At 39.2% G+C, this 14,362-nt stretch overlaps 1 protein-coding gene across 6 annotated transcripts in view; it reads right to left on the reverse strand.

The window, feature by feature from the left end:
• The window catches only part of sdk2b (sidekick cell adhesion molecule 2b), a 419,662-nt gene that overhangs the window by 84,748 nt on the left and 320,552 nt on the right, over positions 1-14,362 (reverse strand). For all 6 annotated transcript variants that reach the window (XM_051936527.1, XM_051936529.1, XM_051936530.1 and 3 more), the window contains exons 8-15: positions 13,097-13,287; positions 12,869-12,952; positions 12,573-12,767; positions 9,668-9,784; positions 7,706-7,873; positions 7,249-7,351; positions 3,368-3,544; positions 3,149-3,285 (exon numbers count right to left, since the gene is read on the reverse strand). In XM_051936527.1, the coding sequence (XP_051792487.1) occupies positions 3,149-3,285; positions 3,368-3,544; positions 7,249-7,351; positions 7,706-7,873; positions 9,668-9,784; positions 12,573-12,767; positions 12,869-12,952; positions 13,097-13,287 (1,172 nt within the window). The remainder of the gene's footprint in view (positions 1-3,148; positions 3,286-3,367; positions 3,545-7,248; positions 7,352-7,705; positions 7,874-9,667; positions 9,785-12,572; positions 12,768-12,868; positions 12,953-13,096; positions 13,288-14,362) is intronic.

Below are 14,362 nucleotides of genomic sequence, written 5' to 3' on the forward strand. Positions count from 1 at the left end.
GTAAGCTGTATGTGTACTTCTTTTTAACAAGCTTGATGATAAAGTTACTTACCTCATTAAAGCCAGACAAATCATATACCGTAAATATCTCAAATTACCATCTAGACAAAGATTAATATACTGTAGAGGTACTTGACAATTATGTACAGTGAATTACAAAGCAGGGGAGTGAAGACTGAGTTCAGATTCTGGCCTCTACTTGTAGAGCTAGCATTTTTCACCATGTCTTTGTTGGCCTTCTTTGGATACTCCAGTTCCGTCTCATATTCTTAACATGTGGAGGTTAGGACTACTGATGTTGCTAAATTAGTACAGTATGCATATGACTGTAGTCAATAATGGAGTGGTATCCCATCCAAACTTTGATCCTGCCTTCTCCAACTGTGGCTGGATTAGGATCCAGAGCTCCTGACTCAAAAATTGAATGAGCTAGTTAAGAAATCGAGTATAAGGACCATACAACGGTCCGTGTACTTTTTGGTATTTGAAATTTCATTTTAGAAGCAAAAACGAAAACAACGAAAATGAAAGGAATTTTCAGATTTTGATTTTTAATTAGGGCGGCACGGTGGCGCAGTGGGTAGTGCTGCTGCCTCGCAGTTGGGAGACCTGGGGACCTGGGTTCGCTTCCCGGGTCCTCCCTGCGTGGAGTTTGCATGTTCTCCCCGTGTCTGCGTGGGTTTCCTCCCACAGTCCAAAGACATGCAGGTTAGGTGGATTGGTGATTCTAAATTGGCCCTAGTGTGTGCTTGGTGTGTGTCCTGCGGTGGGTTGGCACTCTGCCCGGGATTGGTTCCTGCCTTGTGCCCTGTGTTGGCTGGGATTGGCTCCAGTGGACCCCCGTGACCCTGTGTTCGGATTCAGCGGGTTGGAAAATAGATGGATGGATTTTTAATTACAGAATAAAAGGAGGGAAAATAAGGTATTTTTTAATTCTATGTAAACAAATAGTCAAACTTAAAGTTGCACATATTTTTTTCTGGATTCATTTGTGATTAAAATAATGAAAGTGTAATAGCTCAAAAACAACAAAACAGATGCATTTATAGCTTTTGTCACCTCTATCTCCAAATGTGTGTCAGAGAGTCGACAGCCCGAGATTTGCTCAGCACGAATCTTTCGAACATTTCTCGCAGAAAAACCTCTCCCTTCTCAGTGTTCATATGACAGACGCTCAGATATAATTTTCGATGACAGGCCTTGTTTTGCTATCTCTAAAATCACGTCTGAGTACTGTTCCAACATCATGATGATGGTCCAGTCTACACACCAGTGACCAGTGTTTGCTGCAAGTGGCACAATACCTGACCAGCTTGTTGACCTACAAAAATGTCCGGTTTAGACAAAATAAATAAAGGGCGTTTTCTCGTTCTTGTTTCTTGCATTTTTCTTTTCTGATGTGCGAAAGAACAAAAGGAAAAAAGTAATTGTTTTGCGTTTTTCATTTTTCCCTTTTAAGTTGAAAATCAAATAAGTGTCTCTTTTTCTTTTTTAAATGATATTTTCTGAAACGAAATTTCAAATACCAAAAAGTACACGGACCATACATCCTCAGAGGTTTGAAAGGTATTTTTTGTTATACAATCACATTGAAAGGAGTAGGGAAGACAATTCGTGCATACAGAGTCATTAAGGGTGAAGCGGTAGGGATATCTAGAGATGTAAACAATTGTGTTATCAGTCTTACAAATAACCATATAGGAGAGAGCCAGGTGGTAGTCTAGGCGTTTCTGAAAATGTAATTTGCACTAAACAGAAAATAAACCAAGCTATCCTACTGCTCAGACTAAAGTTGTAAAACTCTTGTAAAAATCTGAATTGTTAACAGATGGAGACATTATTCTGGTCAAAATCAGAAGTTGAACTTTAATCTATGGTAGATAATACTGCACAGAAAAAGTAAGAATCCATTAGTTAGAATTGGTTAAACCTGCAGATGATGCTACACTGTGTATGGGTTTTCCTCCCAAATCCCAAAAGAAGTGTATGTTAGGTTAATTGACGATTTTAAATTAGTCCTGTGTGAGTGTCAGTATCGGTGGATGAGTGTACCCTGCAGTGGCCTAGTGGTGTGTTACAGACTGTTTACTTCCTTGTATCAAACAGTACTTCTGCTGGGACAGACTCTACCTTCATGTGACAATGAGGTGGATTAAGAAATTTTACATTATACAGTATGTTACATATATTAGGTCAACCAATTGATGTATAGTCACTCTAAACTTTGGTCAGATACAATATATCACCAATACAGTTTAATATAAATAAATATAAACATGTTCTTATGTTATATGATAATGTACTATGATAATGTACTATCTAATTTGCATCTTTTAAAGCTTATGAATGAAGTAATCCCTATTGGATGTCTCTAACATGCATTTTGCAAGACAAATACAGAGATTTCATAGAGAAACTGAGATTTCTTTAGAGAAGGGCACCATGATGGCACAGTATTTGGCACTGCCACATCACAGATCCAGCCTCATAGGCTTAGGTGTTTGGCCATGGTCTGTATTAAGTTTGCATGCTCTCCCTGTGCCTCTGGGTTTTCTACAGGTGCTCAGATTTTCCTTCCACAACCCCAAGACATATAGTAACATGTTGTAATGTCCCATAGCTGTTTCTACAGGCTAATAGACAGAAACAGACTGTAACAAGTGTAAGACTGAGGTTAATATCCTAGGAATGACTCTAACAGTTGTAGAGACAGATATAAGCAGACTGATAGCCTATAAGTGCACATAAAAGGCAAATTCATATAATAATACCCTGTGAGATATGACAATACAAACCTATGATACCTTATAGATGCCTCATATAATAATATCTTTCAGATGAATTTCATTAAGCCCATCAAAGAGCAGAAGTAGAATACCCTATAAGTATTGTGAGTAATATCTTGCACATGTCTGACAAAACACTCATCTGACATTGTCTGCAGCATTGTTTGAGTTTATTTTCAGGAGTTAGATTATGCTTAGCTGATTAAAACCAGTTGATTTAAGGTACTGAATTAAAGTTCTTATAACTTTCCTAGTGCTCACTTGTCACATCTGTGGGCTAACACAGTGAAATCTATTCCATGTTCCTTAAACCCAAAAATCACAGGCAATGTCTCCACAATATGAGGAGCTGCGGTGCTTACTGTTCTCAGAAACCTCCAAGATGTAGCGGATGAGCGGGCTGTTTCCGTCAAATGGCTTGGCCCATGTTAGGTTAATTGTCCTTCTCTCCACTGAGCTCAAGACAGCCACAGGGTTCTCTGGAGAATGAGGTAGTTGCCTGGAAATCAGAGTTAAGGCATCATATAAATGGGAATGAAGGGTGGAGCTGGGCACGTTAGGTGAGTGACAGTTATGCTAACCTGACCCGCAGGTGAGCGCTGCGAGAGTCGTTTCCACCCATGGAATAGACTCGGCAGGTATACGTCCCAATGTCTCCTGACCAAGTCTGGGAAATGTGCAGAGTACCATCAACTTCTAGATGGATTCGTGGGATCATCTCGGTGTTGATCACAGAGCCATCCTTTTCCCAGGCATATCTGCAATTAAGAAAAGTAAAAAAAAAATGCATTACACAGTGCGCAGGCAGTGATGTGCACTTACAGGGCAGAATTTACTTAGAAATGCATTATGATATTCCAGGAATCTTTACTTTCACTTTTACAATGGTCCTAATTGCTCAGAGTCTCCTAAGGTTTTATTGCAATGAAGCACTTGAATAAGAACATCCTGTTCAACACAAATCAAATGAATTTAACCGAGTACACAGCTCATGTCCAGGGCTATAAGTTTTATTAGGGTTTAAATAGCCTTTAATACCCCAATCAGACAGCTGAAAAACAGCAGCCCTCGAGAGACTAATTAACTCACCTTTAACTCTCCCTATTTATATTAAGGTACAAAGAATGTCGGATTCCCTCTGATAGTGTAATGTTAGGGGCTGTATGTAAATTGGTCTTGAAATATGTCATTTTCTTTTAATACAGGCTAACAACACTCACATCTCTGATCAAACTACCAAAAATAAACATTGCAAGCTTTTCTTCCTATGGAAAAAGTTCAAGAGTTTTTCCATTTGAAACAACCAAAAACTGGCAACACTGCACACACAAACTGGACACAAGGGAATAAAGCATATCACATCTTAAATTGCTGTACACAGCAAAGGTAAATGCTCCTTGTCTGATTAAGAACTAAAGTAAGTTGCCAGCTGGCAGCATTTCAGTCTGTGACCCCAAAGACTGGGATCAGTGAGAGTTTTTTTTTTTCTTCTTTTTTTTTTGTAATTGGCACAGTACTTCGCAGATGCTGCACACTTTTCTCTCTATGAGATCTCAGTTATGTATTTTTCTACAGTAGTCAGCTGCAAGCTGGGCTGACAGACTGTAACTCCTCTGCAGCTCAGAAACAAATTACCACTACAGATATTTCCATCAACCTATTTTTTGAACCTCAGTGGCTATCTTATTAGGTTCACCGGCTTACTAAGGCAAATAGCCTATTCCTCCACACAACAATCATTTGGCTGTAACTCAGTGTATACAACAGGCAAACATTGTCAATAGGTTTAGCTTTTGTTCAACCAAATGTAAGAAAGAACAAGAAGTGTGATCAATGGTATGATTTCTGGTGTAACATGCGATGGTTCCATCATCTTAGAAGTACCTGCCCACCTGGGCCCGTTATCCACTGTAAGCTCTAAAGTTTACAAAGAACGGTGCAATCAATAAAAAAAAAAATTAAATGAGCGATAGTTCTGTGGATATAAAAATCTGAGAATTCAGAGGAAATTGGCCAGAGTTATTCAATTTAACAGAAAGGCCACAAATGGTCAACTATCAGCACCTGGGAAAAGTAGTGTGCAGAACAACATTTTCAAACTCACAAAACACCTAACCTTGAAGTGGATGGGCTATAGCAGGAGAAAATGATGCCATGTTCCACTCCTGTCATTCTATCACCAAAACTGGACATCTGAAGATGGTAAATGCAAAATGCAGATGGTAGAGTCAGAATTTGGATTAAATGTATAAAGTGATCCTACTATGTGTCAACAGTACAGGCGGGGCAACATAGTCTAATGATATAAGGAATATTTTTCTTATCACACATTATGCCACAGCCTTCCTAAACATTGGTTCTAATCATGTTCTCTTCCTTTATAGCCACAGTCTATCCATTTTCACATGGATTCTTCCAGCACAATAATCCACGTTGTCATAAAACACATATCATTCCAAAACTGGTTCCACAGATATTCTGGCAACTTCAGTTCACTCCAGTGGCCTATACAGTCTTCAGATCTCAATCCAGTAGAGCAAACTGAAATGATTTGGAAATGAAGGAATACATGTTGAATGTCTTGCCAAAAAATCTACAGTAAATTTATGATACTACCGAATTACCAAGATCTTTAAAAAATGTTTCCAACAAATTGTTGAATCTACACTTTAAAGAATTTAGGCTGTTCTGGAGACAAAAGGGGGCCGTACCTTGTACTGAACTTGTGGACCTGACAGAGTAGCCAACAACTATATACTAGCAGCATCAGGCAGGAACTAACCCTGGTAGGGCACCCGGCTATCATAGAACACACTAATTCAAACACTTTGTAGCGTTGCCAAACAACCTAAACTGCATTTCATATTACCCTAGGTTCTTGTCTATAAGCCGGACTCGTGTATAAGCCGGAGACCAAAAATCATACGAATTTTTAAAATAAAATCTTATCATAGATAAGCCGGACTCATGGATAAGCCGAACGTACTATAACCTATAACTAATAGAAGGGAGGGAGGTCAGTGGTCTCACTCGCACCCATTTAATTTCTTTAAGGGGGGAGAGAGTGTGAGATATTGGCGTCTCTCTCACTCCCCGCATGGCGCGGTTGGAGCGGCCGGAGCGCATTCTTTCTGCTCTGGGCGTCGCCGAGTCAACACGCGCGCGTAGCGGTCATTTAAATTGTGATTTTATATGTAAGCATATTTAAATATATATCGCGGATTTTTTGCTGGTTCGCGGATTTCTGAGGACAATGGGTCTTTTAATTTCTGGTACATGCTTCCTCAGTTGGTTTGCCCAGTTGATTTCATACAAGGGATGCTATTGGCAGATGGCTGAGAAGCTAGATTGCTTACTTTTCTCTCTCTCTTGCGCTGACTATCTGTGATCCTGACGTATGGGGATTGAGCAGGGGGGCTGTTCACACACCTAGATGATACGGACGCTTGTCTAAAAATGCTGAAAGATTATCTTCACGTTGCTATCTTTTGTAAAGCTGATTCCTGAAACGACATGCTGCACAGTGCTTCGCATACTTAAAAGCTCAAAGGGCACGTATTGATTTTTGACTGAAAAACAAACTCTGTCTCTCTCTCTGCTCCTGACGGAGGGGGTGTGAGCTGCCGCCTTCAACAGCTTTGTGCCGCGGTGCTTCGCATACCTAAAAGCCAAACAGCCCTATTGATTTGTTTGCTAGAGATTGTTTTCTCTATCTGTGTGACATTCTGTGCTCCTGACACGCACTCCTTTGAAGAGGAAGATATGTTTGCATTCTTTTAATTGTGAGACAGAACTGTCATCTTTGTCTTGTCATGGAGCACAGTTTAAACTTTTGAAAAAGAGACAAATGTTTATTTGCAGTGTTTGAATAACGTTCCTGTCTCTCTACAACCTCCTGTGTTTCTGCGCAAATCTGTGACCCAAGCATGACAATATAAAAATAACCATATAAACATATGGTTTCTACTTCGCGGATTTTCTTATATATTTTCTGTATATGCCTAAAATTTAAAGTGAATACTTTGCGTCTTTTCCAACTACATTCCACATTTAAAACATGCAACATTAGTTACTGAAATGAACAGACCTCAAAAACTATTCTCTAGCACGTAACTGGTGGGCAGCAAAACTATCCCACAAGTCTTTAGCTTGTACAGATGGTAAATATGTGACATTTTTAACATTTTCTTGAAAACAAGCTTATGTCATCACCATGGCTGTCCATCTATTTGTTTACACAATCTCCCTGGAGCCTATGAGCAATTTTGATAATTTATTTTTCTTTTTGCATTGTACAGAAGAAAAGGCCCCGTTTTTACATTTCATCTCAAGCAGTACTCAGACATACATTTACACTCCCACACACACACAATCACACAGCAGTGATGTAAAGTCAACTTTTAAGAGCTTTAATTGTGTTTGGAAGGTACGTGAACAACAGAAAAGCATTGCTGCCGCTTACCGAACTGTGACACTTGGGTCATGTGTTACACCGCAGGTCATGGTTGCCTTTGTCCCCTTAATGACACTCTGATCCTGTGGTGGCATTGTGATTCGTGTTCGAGCTGAGTAGAAAGGAAAAAGCAATGTGATACTTTTATGACTGCTGTTTTAAATATCTCTTATGTTTTTGAGCATCACTTTAGCCAAAGAACAATAAAAAAGTGAAAACATTTAAAAATTACATTGTATTGTAGGCAAGTCTCCAGTCACATAATTCATAAAGGCTGATGGGCCAAATATGACTGCTTTGCACTATCCATTGCATCAGCATTGGTGCTCTTGAAAGTCCACACTCTCAGCTCTGACATGCTGAGACAAAAACTTAGTAGTAATTAAATTCACTGAAGAGACTAAGATAAATCTTCATCCCACTGTGAGGTACACTGACATCATGACCTTCCCTTTAGTCCGCTTACCCAGCACAATGAGATCAGAAGATGCTTCATCAAAACCTCGAGAGTTGGTGGCCATGCATGTATACGTGCCAGCGTCCGAGATGTGTGAAGGACTGATGAGGAGGCTGCCCGATTCCAAAAGAGTGAAGCGTGGCAGTTGGACTGAACCACTGGCAAGGATTCGCTCACCTGAGATAAGAATTTCAGAAATCGATTAAACTTAATTCATTATAAAATGGAGAGAAAGTGACTGAGCTGGTGTGTACATATTTGGGATAGCAACCAGAATGAATAAAACACCTCCCTCAGGAGCTTAAAGCCAGAATAAATAGAAAACAAAACAAAGAGAAAAATGGAGGTTAAAATAAAGAAAAAGAAACACAATATTTAGATCATAAAATGATAACAAAAGTACAAACATAATTTTCACCAAAATGCACCTGGGGAAGAGGTTAGTGAATCAGTGGAGCAGCAGTGAGACATGTGAACAGAAGAAATTCCCAGCTTCATTGCTATATGACAACTTTCTTTCAGCTTTATTAATTTTCTGTCTTTAGCACTTGTGCATGAAATACCATGAGTCTGTATACTATGGCTTTCTGCCGTTTCTGGAACAACATTTAAATTGTCACTCCAGGACAACTATACCTTCAACAAAACAGATTTAAAGATGGTCTCTGACGTCACAAAACATGAGAAGGCAAAAAAAGAAGAGCTTTGCTTTATTAATCATGAAAACATGCAACATCGCCCAAGCTTGGAGGAAAAAATGTCATAATTTAAATTTCTATGGTAGGCAGATTTTTTTTTTTATTAATGCAAGTGAAATTATGTGTCGTCATACATACAGTCCCTGCTTTATGATGTCAGAGGCTATCTTTAAAGCTGACTGGTATCAAGTGAACTTGTATCCTAGAGTGATAGCCTTAATGTCTTTTCACAAATAACAGAAACCCAGTTGTATCAGATCTTCCATTAGCTACCTAAATACTTCTCTCTAGAGACAGCATACAGCAAAAACAGAACAGAGGCTAGGTTCACAAATTATGTGGTGGAGCCTGATTTAGCAATACATCTAAGTGGCAGTAATAAAAACAATCAAAGGGACTGGATATCAAATGAGGTGTCTTTTAAAATATGAGCAGAATATTCATAAACAAGCCTGATGGAAAGACACTGGGTTCATAAACAGCTCACACTAATGAAAAATAAAGTTCTTGCAACTTTGAAGAACTGACTAAAAGTGTTATTTGTCATAGTTGTAAAAATGGTGGCTTTTTGGATGGTCAACTGCAAAGTTGGCAGTCTAATCCCATTACTAAAAGAGTCACTTATCTGGCCAGTGCTCTAGATGCAGTAATACAGAGAAAATGTTTTATATCCAAATTTCAAAAGTGCCTGTGAACATTGGCATAGAAAGGTGCGATATACAGTATAATTAAAGCAATTATATTTGTGCTTCCAGTTACATGTACTCTCTATGGAAAAAGGCTGGAGCTATGGTTTTGGTGCTTAACCTGTAGGTCTTAAAATGCTTTGCCATTGTTAAACCTGTTCATCTTCAGGGTATAATGACTAAACACCTTTAGCCCTATAAGACTGTACCTATTAAGGTGACGGAGGATAACAAAATGACCCTAAAATGCAGAATTGATGCCAACTAGTCCACAGAGATGCTCTACTGTGGCCAGGCTATTCCTAATGCCACTTGATACAACATGGTAACCACAGTCTAGCCCACTGAATCTATTTGTCGACATAAGATTTTGCTGTCTCTAAGTAGCAGAGAAATTGACTTACACAGAATAATAAAATAAAAGAATGTACTGAATCATCACTAACCTTTAAAACATGCAGAGAACAGAGATTAAGTATGGCTGCTGTCCTTTAGATGAAGTTAAGCAAGAAAACTTAGGACTCTTAAGGCTCACTTACTGATTCCTGAAAATTAAATGGTTAAGGGAACAGATAGAACTAGCTCACCCTTCTGCCATGTAATAGCTGGTCTTGGAGCTCCAGAGGTCTCACAATGTAAGATAACGGACATGCCATCAATCACTGTGCTGTCTGATGGGCCTGAAGTGATGTTTGGAGCAATGCCTGAGAGGAAAATGCAATAGACAGGGGGAAAGGTAGATTCACAGTTTATAAAAAGCAGAAAGACCACCTGAACAAGGGTGGAAATGTGAAATAAAGTAACAAAGTAGAGTTCTCTCTCTCTCTTATAAGTAAAATAATGCACACATGAAACTGCACAAATGTTCTACTGGAAAAAACAGTTCATGGGGCAGATTATCAAACAGAAGTAAAAACTGGAATGGGTCTACGTTCTATGTGGACAAACTTGAACATATGTCCTACTTGATTAGTGCTTCATGGAATTTCATTCACAGGCCTGAAAGCTTGGAAAGAACATATTTTACAGTGTATGAAAGATGTTATTGGACAGATTTTCCAGAAGGTACAGTTAACAGCTGGAATGGGTCATATCCTCAGAAGAAAATAGGCTCAGATAGTTTCCCTAGTGTACGAAAGATGGTATTTGAGAGATATGCCAGGATTACTAAGGACTGTCTTACTGGTGGGTAAATAGGTGGCATTGTGAAATGTGCCGCTGCCTCACAGATATAGAGACACATGGTTTTCAAACCCCACCTACACATTTTTCCATTTTTTCCTTTGTGTAGTGCTATTTCAACTGACATTATAAACATGTAGATGTTTGGTCAACAAGAAATTATAAATTAGGCTGATATGAATGAGCTGAAATGTGCCATGTGATAGAATGGCATTACATGCAGGGATGGCTCCCATCTCACAGTCAGGGTTACTAAGATATGATCCTGATATGTGCAATTGTATACTGGAAGGATCAATTTCAGAAAATAGACTTTTAGATGGTGATTTATGAATGATCTGCAATGGGTTTCATTTTTTAGTAGACAGATGTCTGACAGATTAACGGGCCCATATCTTAGTGAGGCAAACATTTTAATTAGGTCAATGAAAGGTACATGTGAGGCTTTTTTATTTGTTCATATATTTGCCATTTTGATGGTGGCTCACTGTTTTGTAGTGCTAGGTTGTTATGATCCTATTTGCTGCATGGCATGTAGTCAAGGCACTGTGTAACATTATGAGGACCATCTTATATAAGATAACTTCATCGTTACAAAGGTATCAGAATGTTGTTGAAAAATAAAGGAAAGACTATGCAAGAGAGTCTGTGTTAAAGTATTTTTTTTGTTTATCTGTTTTTAAGATTGCTTTAACAATTTTCAGTTTGTTTATGTCCCATAAACTCTGAATGCCTATCTTTGTTTCTAGTGTATCTGACTTTGGCAATGTTTGACTACCTTCTGCAACACCCCTAAAATCCATTCCACTCAATTTAGAGACTGATTACAGAAAGTTCTTGATGGACATGACAGTACTGAAGTAAGAAAAAGACAAACTGTTTTCTTGTGGATAAAAAACTTCTGGGAGAAATTCTGTAATGAATGTATAAGTAACAGATTATTTGGAATGGCACATATTTGCTAGGTAGATATAATTTAGAATGGGGCAACATTTCAGGCTGATGGAAAGTGGGAAAGTTGGAATTTAGATTTACTAAGGAATGACAGCTGAGAATAATTTAGTCTTCAGATGGATGAAAGAGGCAACATTCTGGTGACACAGAATGGGTTTGGTCAACAAAATCTCTTATGGAACAGAATTCAATGAAACCAAGCTTGATGATTAAAGATAAAATGAAGCACATTGGGGCAGAATTTGGAAAGAGACAGAGGTGGAATGAAAAAAGTTTACCAGTTTATATAAACTCATTAATTCATTACAAGAACCTTCTTTGTCCAATTCAAGATCTGGGGCTGGACCTGGAGCCTATCCTGGAAGCACAGGGCTAGAAGTGACTCTAAATGTGGTCCCAGCATATTTCTGGGAATATTCATATATACGCACATTTACACACAAGGGGCCAGTTAGCCTAACACACACATCCCGACATAGGGCGAACATGCAAAATGGAGTAGCAAAGTCGTGTCTCGAACCATTTCCCTGCTGAGCCACCCCACTGGAAATAGACATGGGACATATTTCCAGTTGAGTGACTGTGGGAAAGATATTCCAGGTGACTAGAGCTGGTGTGAGGTATACTTTTAAACTTATGTTTGGATAAGTGGATGAAACTAGGAAGGTGTTATTTTTCAAGTAGATTGCAAAAAATACAGAATGAAACAGTGACATTTAAAAAAAATCTTATAAAGAAAAGTGTGGTTTGGTGAATGTTTTCTAAAAATTAAATGCTTAACAGATTACTTGAAAGTCAAAAATTGACCAGAACATATTTCAAAATAGGATGGAGTTTACTAGTTTGGATAGATTCAGCTGTGGACAGATATTGGGATTACCTTGATTTCTTAATATATTCAAGCTTCTTGACAAATGCCTTAATGAATAAATGATGGAAAGGAACATGAGTCCCAGCAGGAGAACATTTAGAATGAAGAAGATTTGCTTATGAATGAAAGGCTAGAATTAAGATATTTACTAGTTGACAAAAACTAGGAAGGAATGGGTCCCAAACCTGGACAGATTTCCAACTGAATATAACATAGACTAGGGCATTGGCTCTGCAGTGGAATACATTCATGAAAAGAACAGATGCTGGGAGCTGATACAGGGTATGCTGGTGACTTTGGATAGAGCTGACTAATGAAAAAAAAAAAACTAAAAATTTAATGGCTGAGACATTAGTGCTTGTGACAGAACATTCTGTGTATACTGTCAGTGATATTCAAAGCCATCTGCTCTGAATGTATTGGACAAAGCACAAACAGGCACAGGTTACCACAGGCAGACAGAGAGTTTAGAATGATGGTCGTACTGGTTACAGCGAGGTAGGTATTGGTCTGCACTTCTCCAGCCTTGTTCCGGGCAAAGCACTGAAACATCCCAGTGTCATCAGGCAGAAGCCCATTCACCTGTAAGCTGCCCCCTGGCAGGATACGGTAACGTGGAGTTTTGATCGGACTTATAAGAACAGCATCTTTATACCAAGAGATCTCTGGCTGGGGAATACCTGCAGGAAAAGCATAGCCGAGAAAACATAAGGAAAAGCAGTGGGGCATTGGAATCCAGGACATACACTTAGATAAGACCAAGACCACTAAAAAGCCTCACCTCGGGCCTGGCATGGAATGTCTACTACCTTCTCCATCTCAGCTGTGATGTGTCTCTCAGGCTCCTTGACAAACTGAGGTGGTTCTGCATGAAAGACAGAATACAAAAGTGAGGTGCTGAAGGGCAACAGTTGGAATCTACCGTAACTTGAAAAAGAATCACAACATGAAACACATAAATGTGACAATTCTTAATGAGAGCTAATAATTAGAATTTCATGGAACTTACCTAGGATGTGGAGAAAGGCCCCGGCACTGACAGAGGGAACGCTGCTACTGCGGAGAACAGCCTCACACTCATAGTGTCCAGCATCGCTCACACTTGGGTTTAGCACAGTTACACGCCTGTTATAGTCACTAAGTCCGCTGGTCACCAGCACACCATCCTTACGCCATGAGACAGCCAATTTAATGAGAGGCCTGGAAAAGTCAGAGAGAGAGAGGGGAGGGGAGGGAGGCATGACAGTAGGATGAGAAGATGTAAGATGCTGAGCAGCAACAGATCTGCTAGACCATACTGCTAAGCCAAACTAACTTCCCCTCCACATAGATAAATATTAAGCTTAAAAACAACCCATTTCATTTTTTAAGCCTTACTGTTCAAGCTCTCATTAGCCAGAAATGCACTTTTCTTAACTCTAACCAATAATCTACATTACTTCCTGAGACATACCTTCACCCAGTACAACATGTAACCTATGACTCCAATAGCTGTAACCACTAGTTCATAGTTCTCATCTTTAGAAACTCTGTTAAACTGCTTCCCAGACATTTTCTATAGCTGTTAACCCATGTCAACTCCCAGTCCCCATCACTACCTCGAAGTCACCCAGACTGGGTCACTCAACCCACCTCACTTGTCCCCTATTCCATATAATTAACCAGCATGACATGCCGCCTCACTAACTACTGGGCCATCCAACCTCCCACCCCTGATGTGGAGCTATTAAGGCACACTGCCTGCTAGTTCTCATTATTAATGACTAAACCATCCTGGCTCCTTGTCCTCATGTCTAACTTTTGCAGCATGTCTGCTTCCCAGTCCACATCTCTTATAATCCACACTGCCTTTCAAGTCCCACTGTTAACCGATAAAGATCAATACCTCCAAGTGTTTAACCCCAACTGGTATTCCAGATCACCTTCTAATACTCACTTCTCACCAGTAAGCTCTACAATCCCAGCACCTCCCAGGTAACCACTAAGTCACCCTCAACCACCGATAATGTGGAAATAGTTTCTGGGAACAGTTTCAGTTTCAATGTATTCTTAAGTGTACTTCTACTTGTGACTCATGGGCTTTACAACATAACAGGTTAAACTTCAGTTAAAGATTTCTTCAAAATCTTGTGCTAGTGTAAAATGAATTTTTGCTCATTTTGCATGTTTAAAAAAACAGCTAAATGTTGTTTATTTTTTTAACTTTTATTTTCCCTTAAAAAGAGCCAGTTCCAATTGCATGATGCCAGCTCCTGGCAGTGTGTATATCAGCACT

The sequence above is a fragment of the Erpetoichthys calabaricus genome, chromosome 14 (genome assembly GCF_900747795.2).
Source record: "Erpetoichthys calabaricus chromosome 14, fErpCal1.3, whole genome shotgun sequence".
NCBI lineage: Eukaryota > Metazoa > Chordata > Cladistia > Polypteriformes > Polypteridae > Erpetoichthys > Erpetoichthys calabaricus.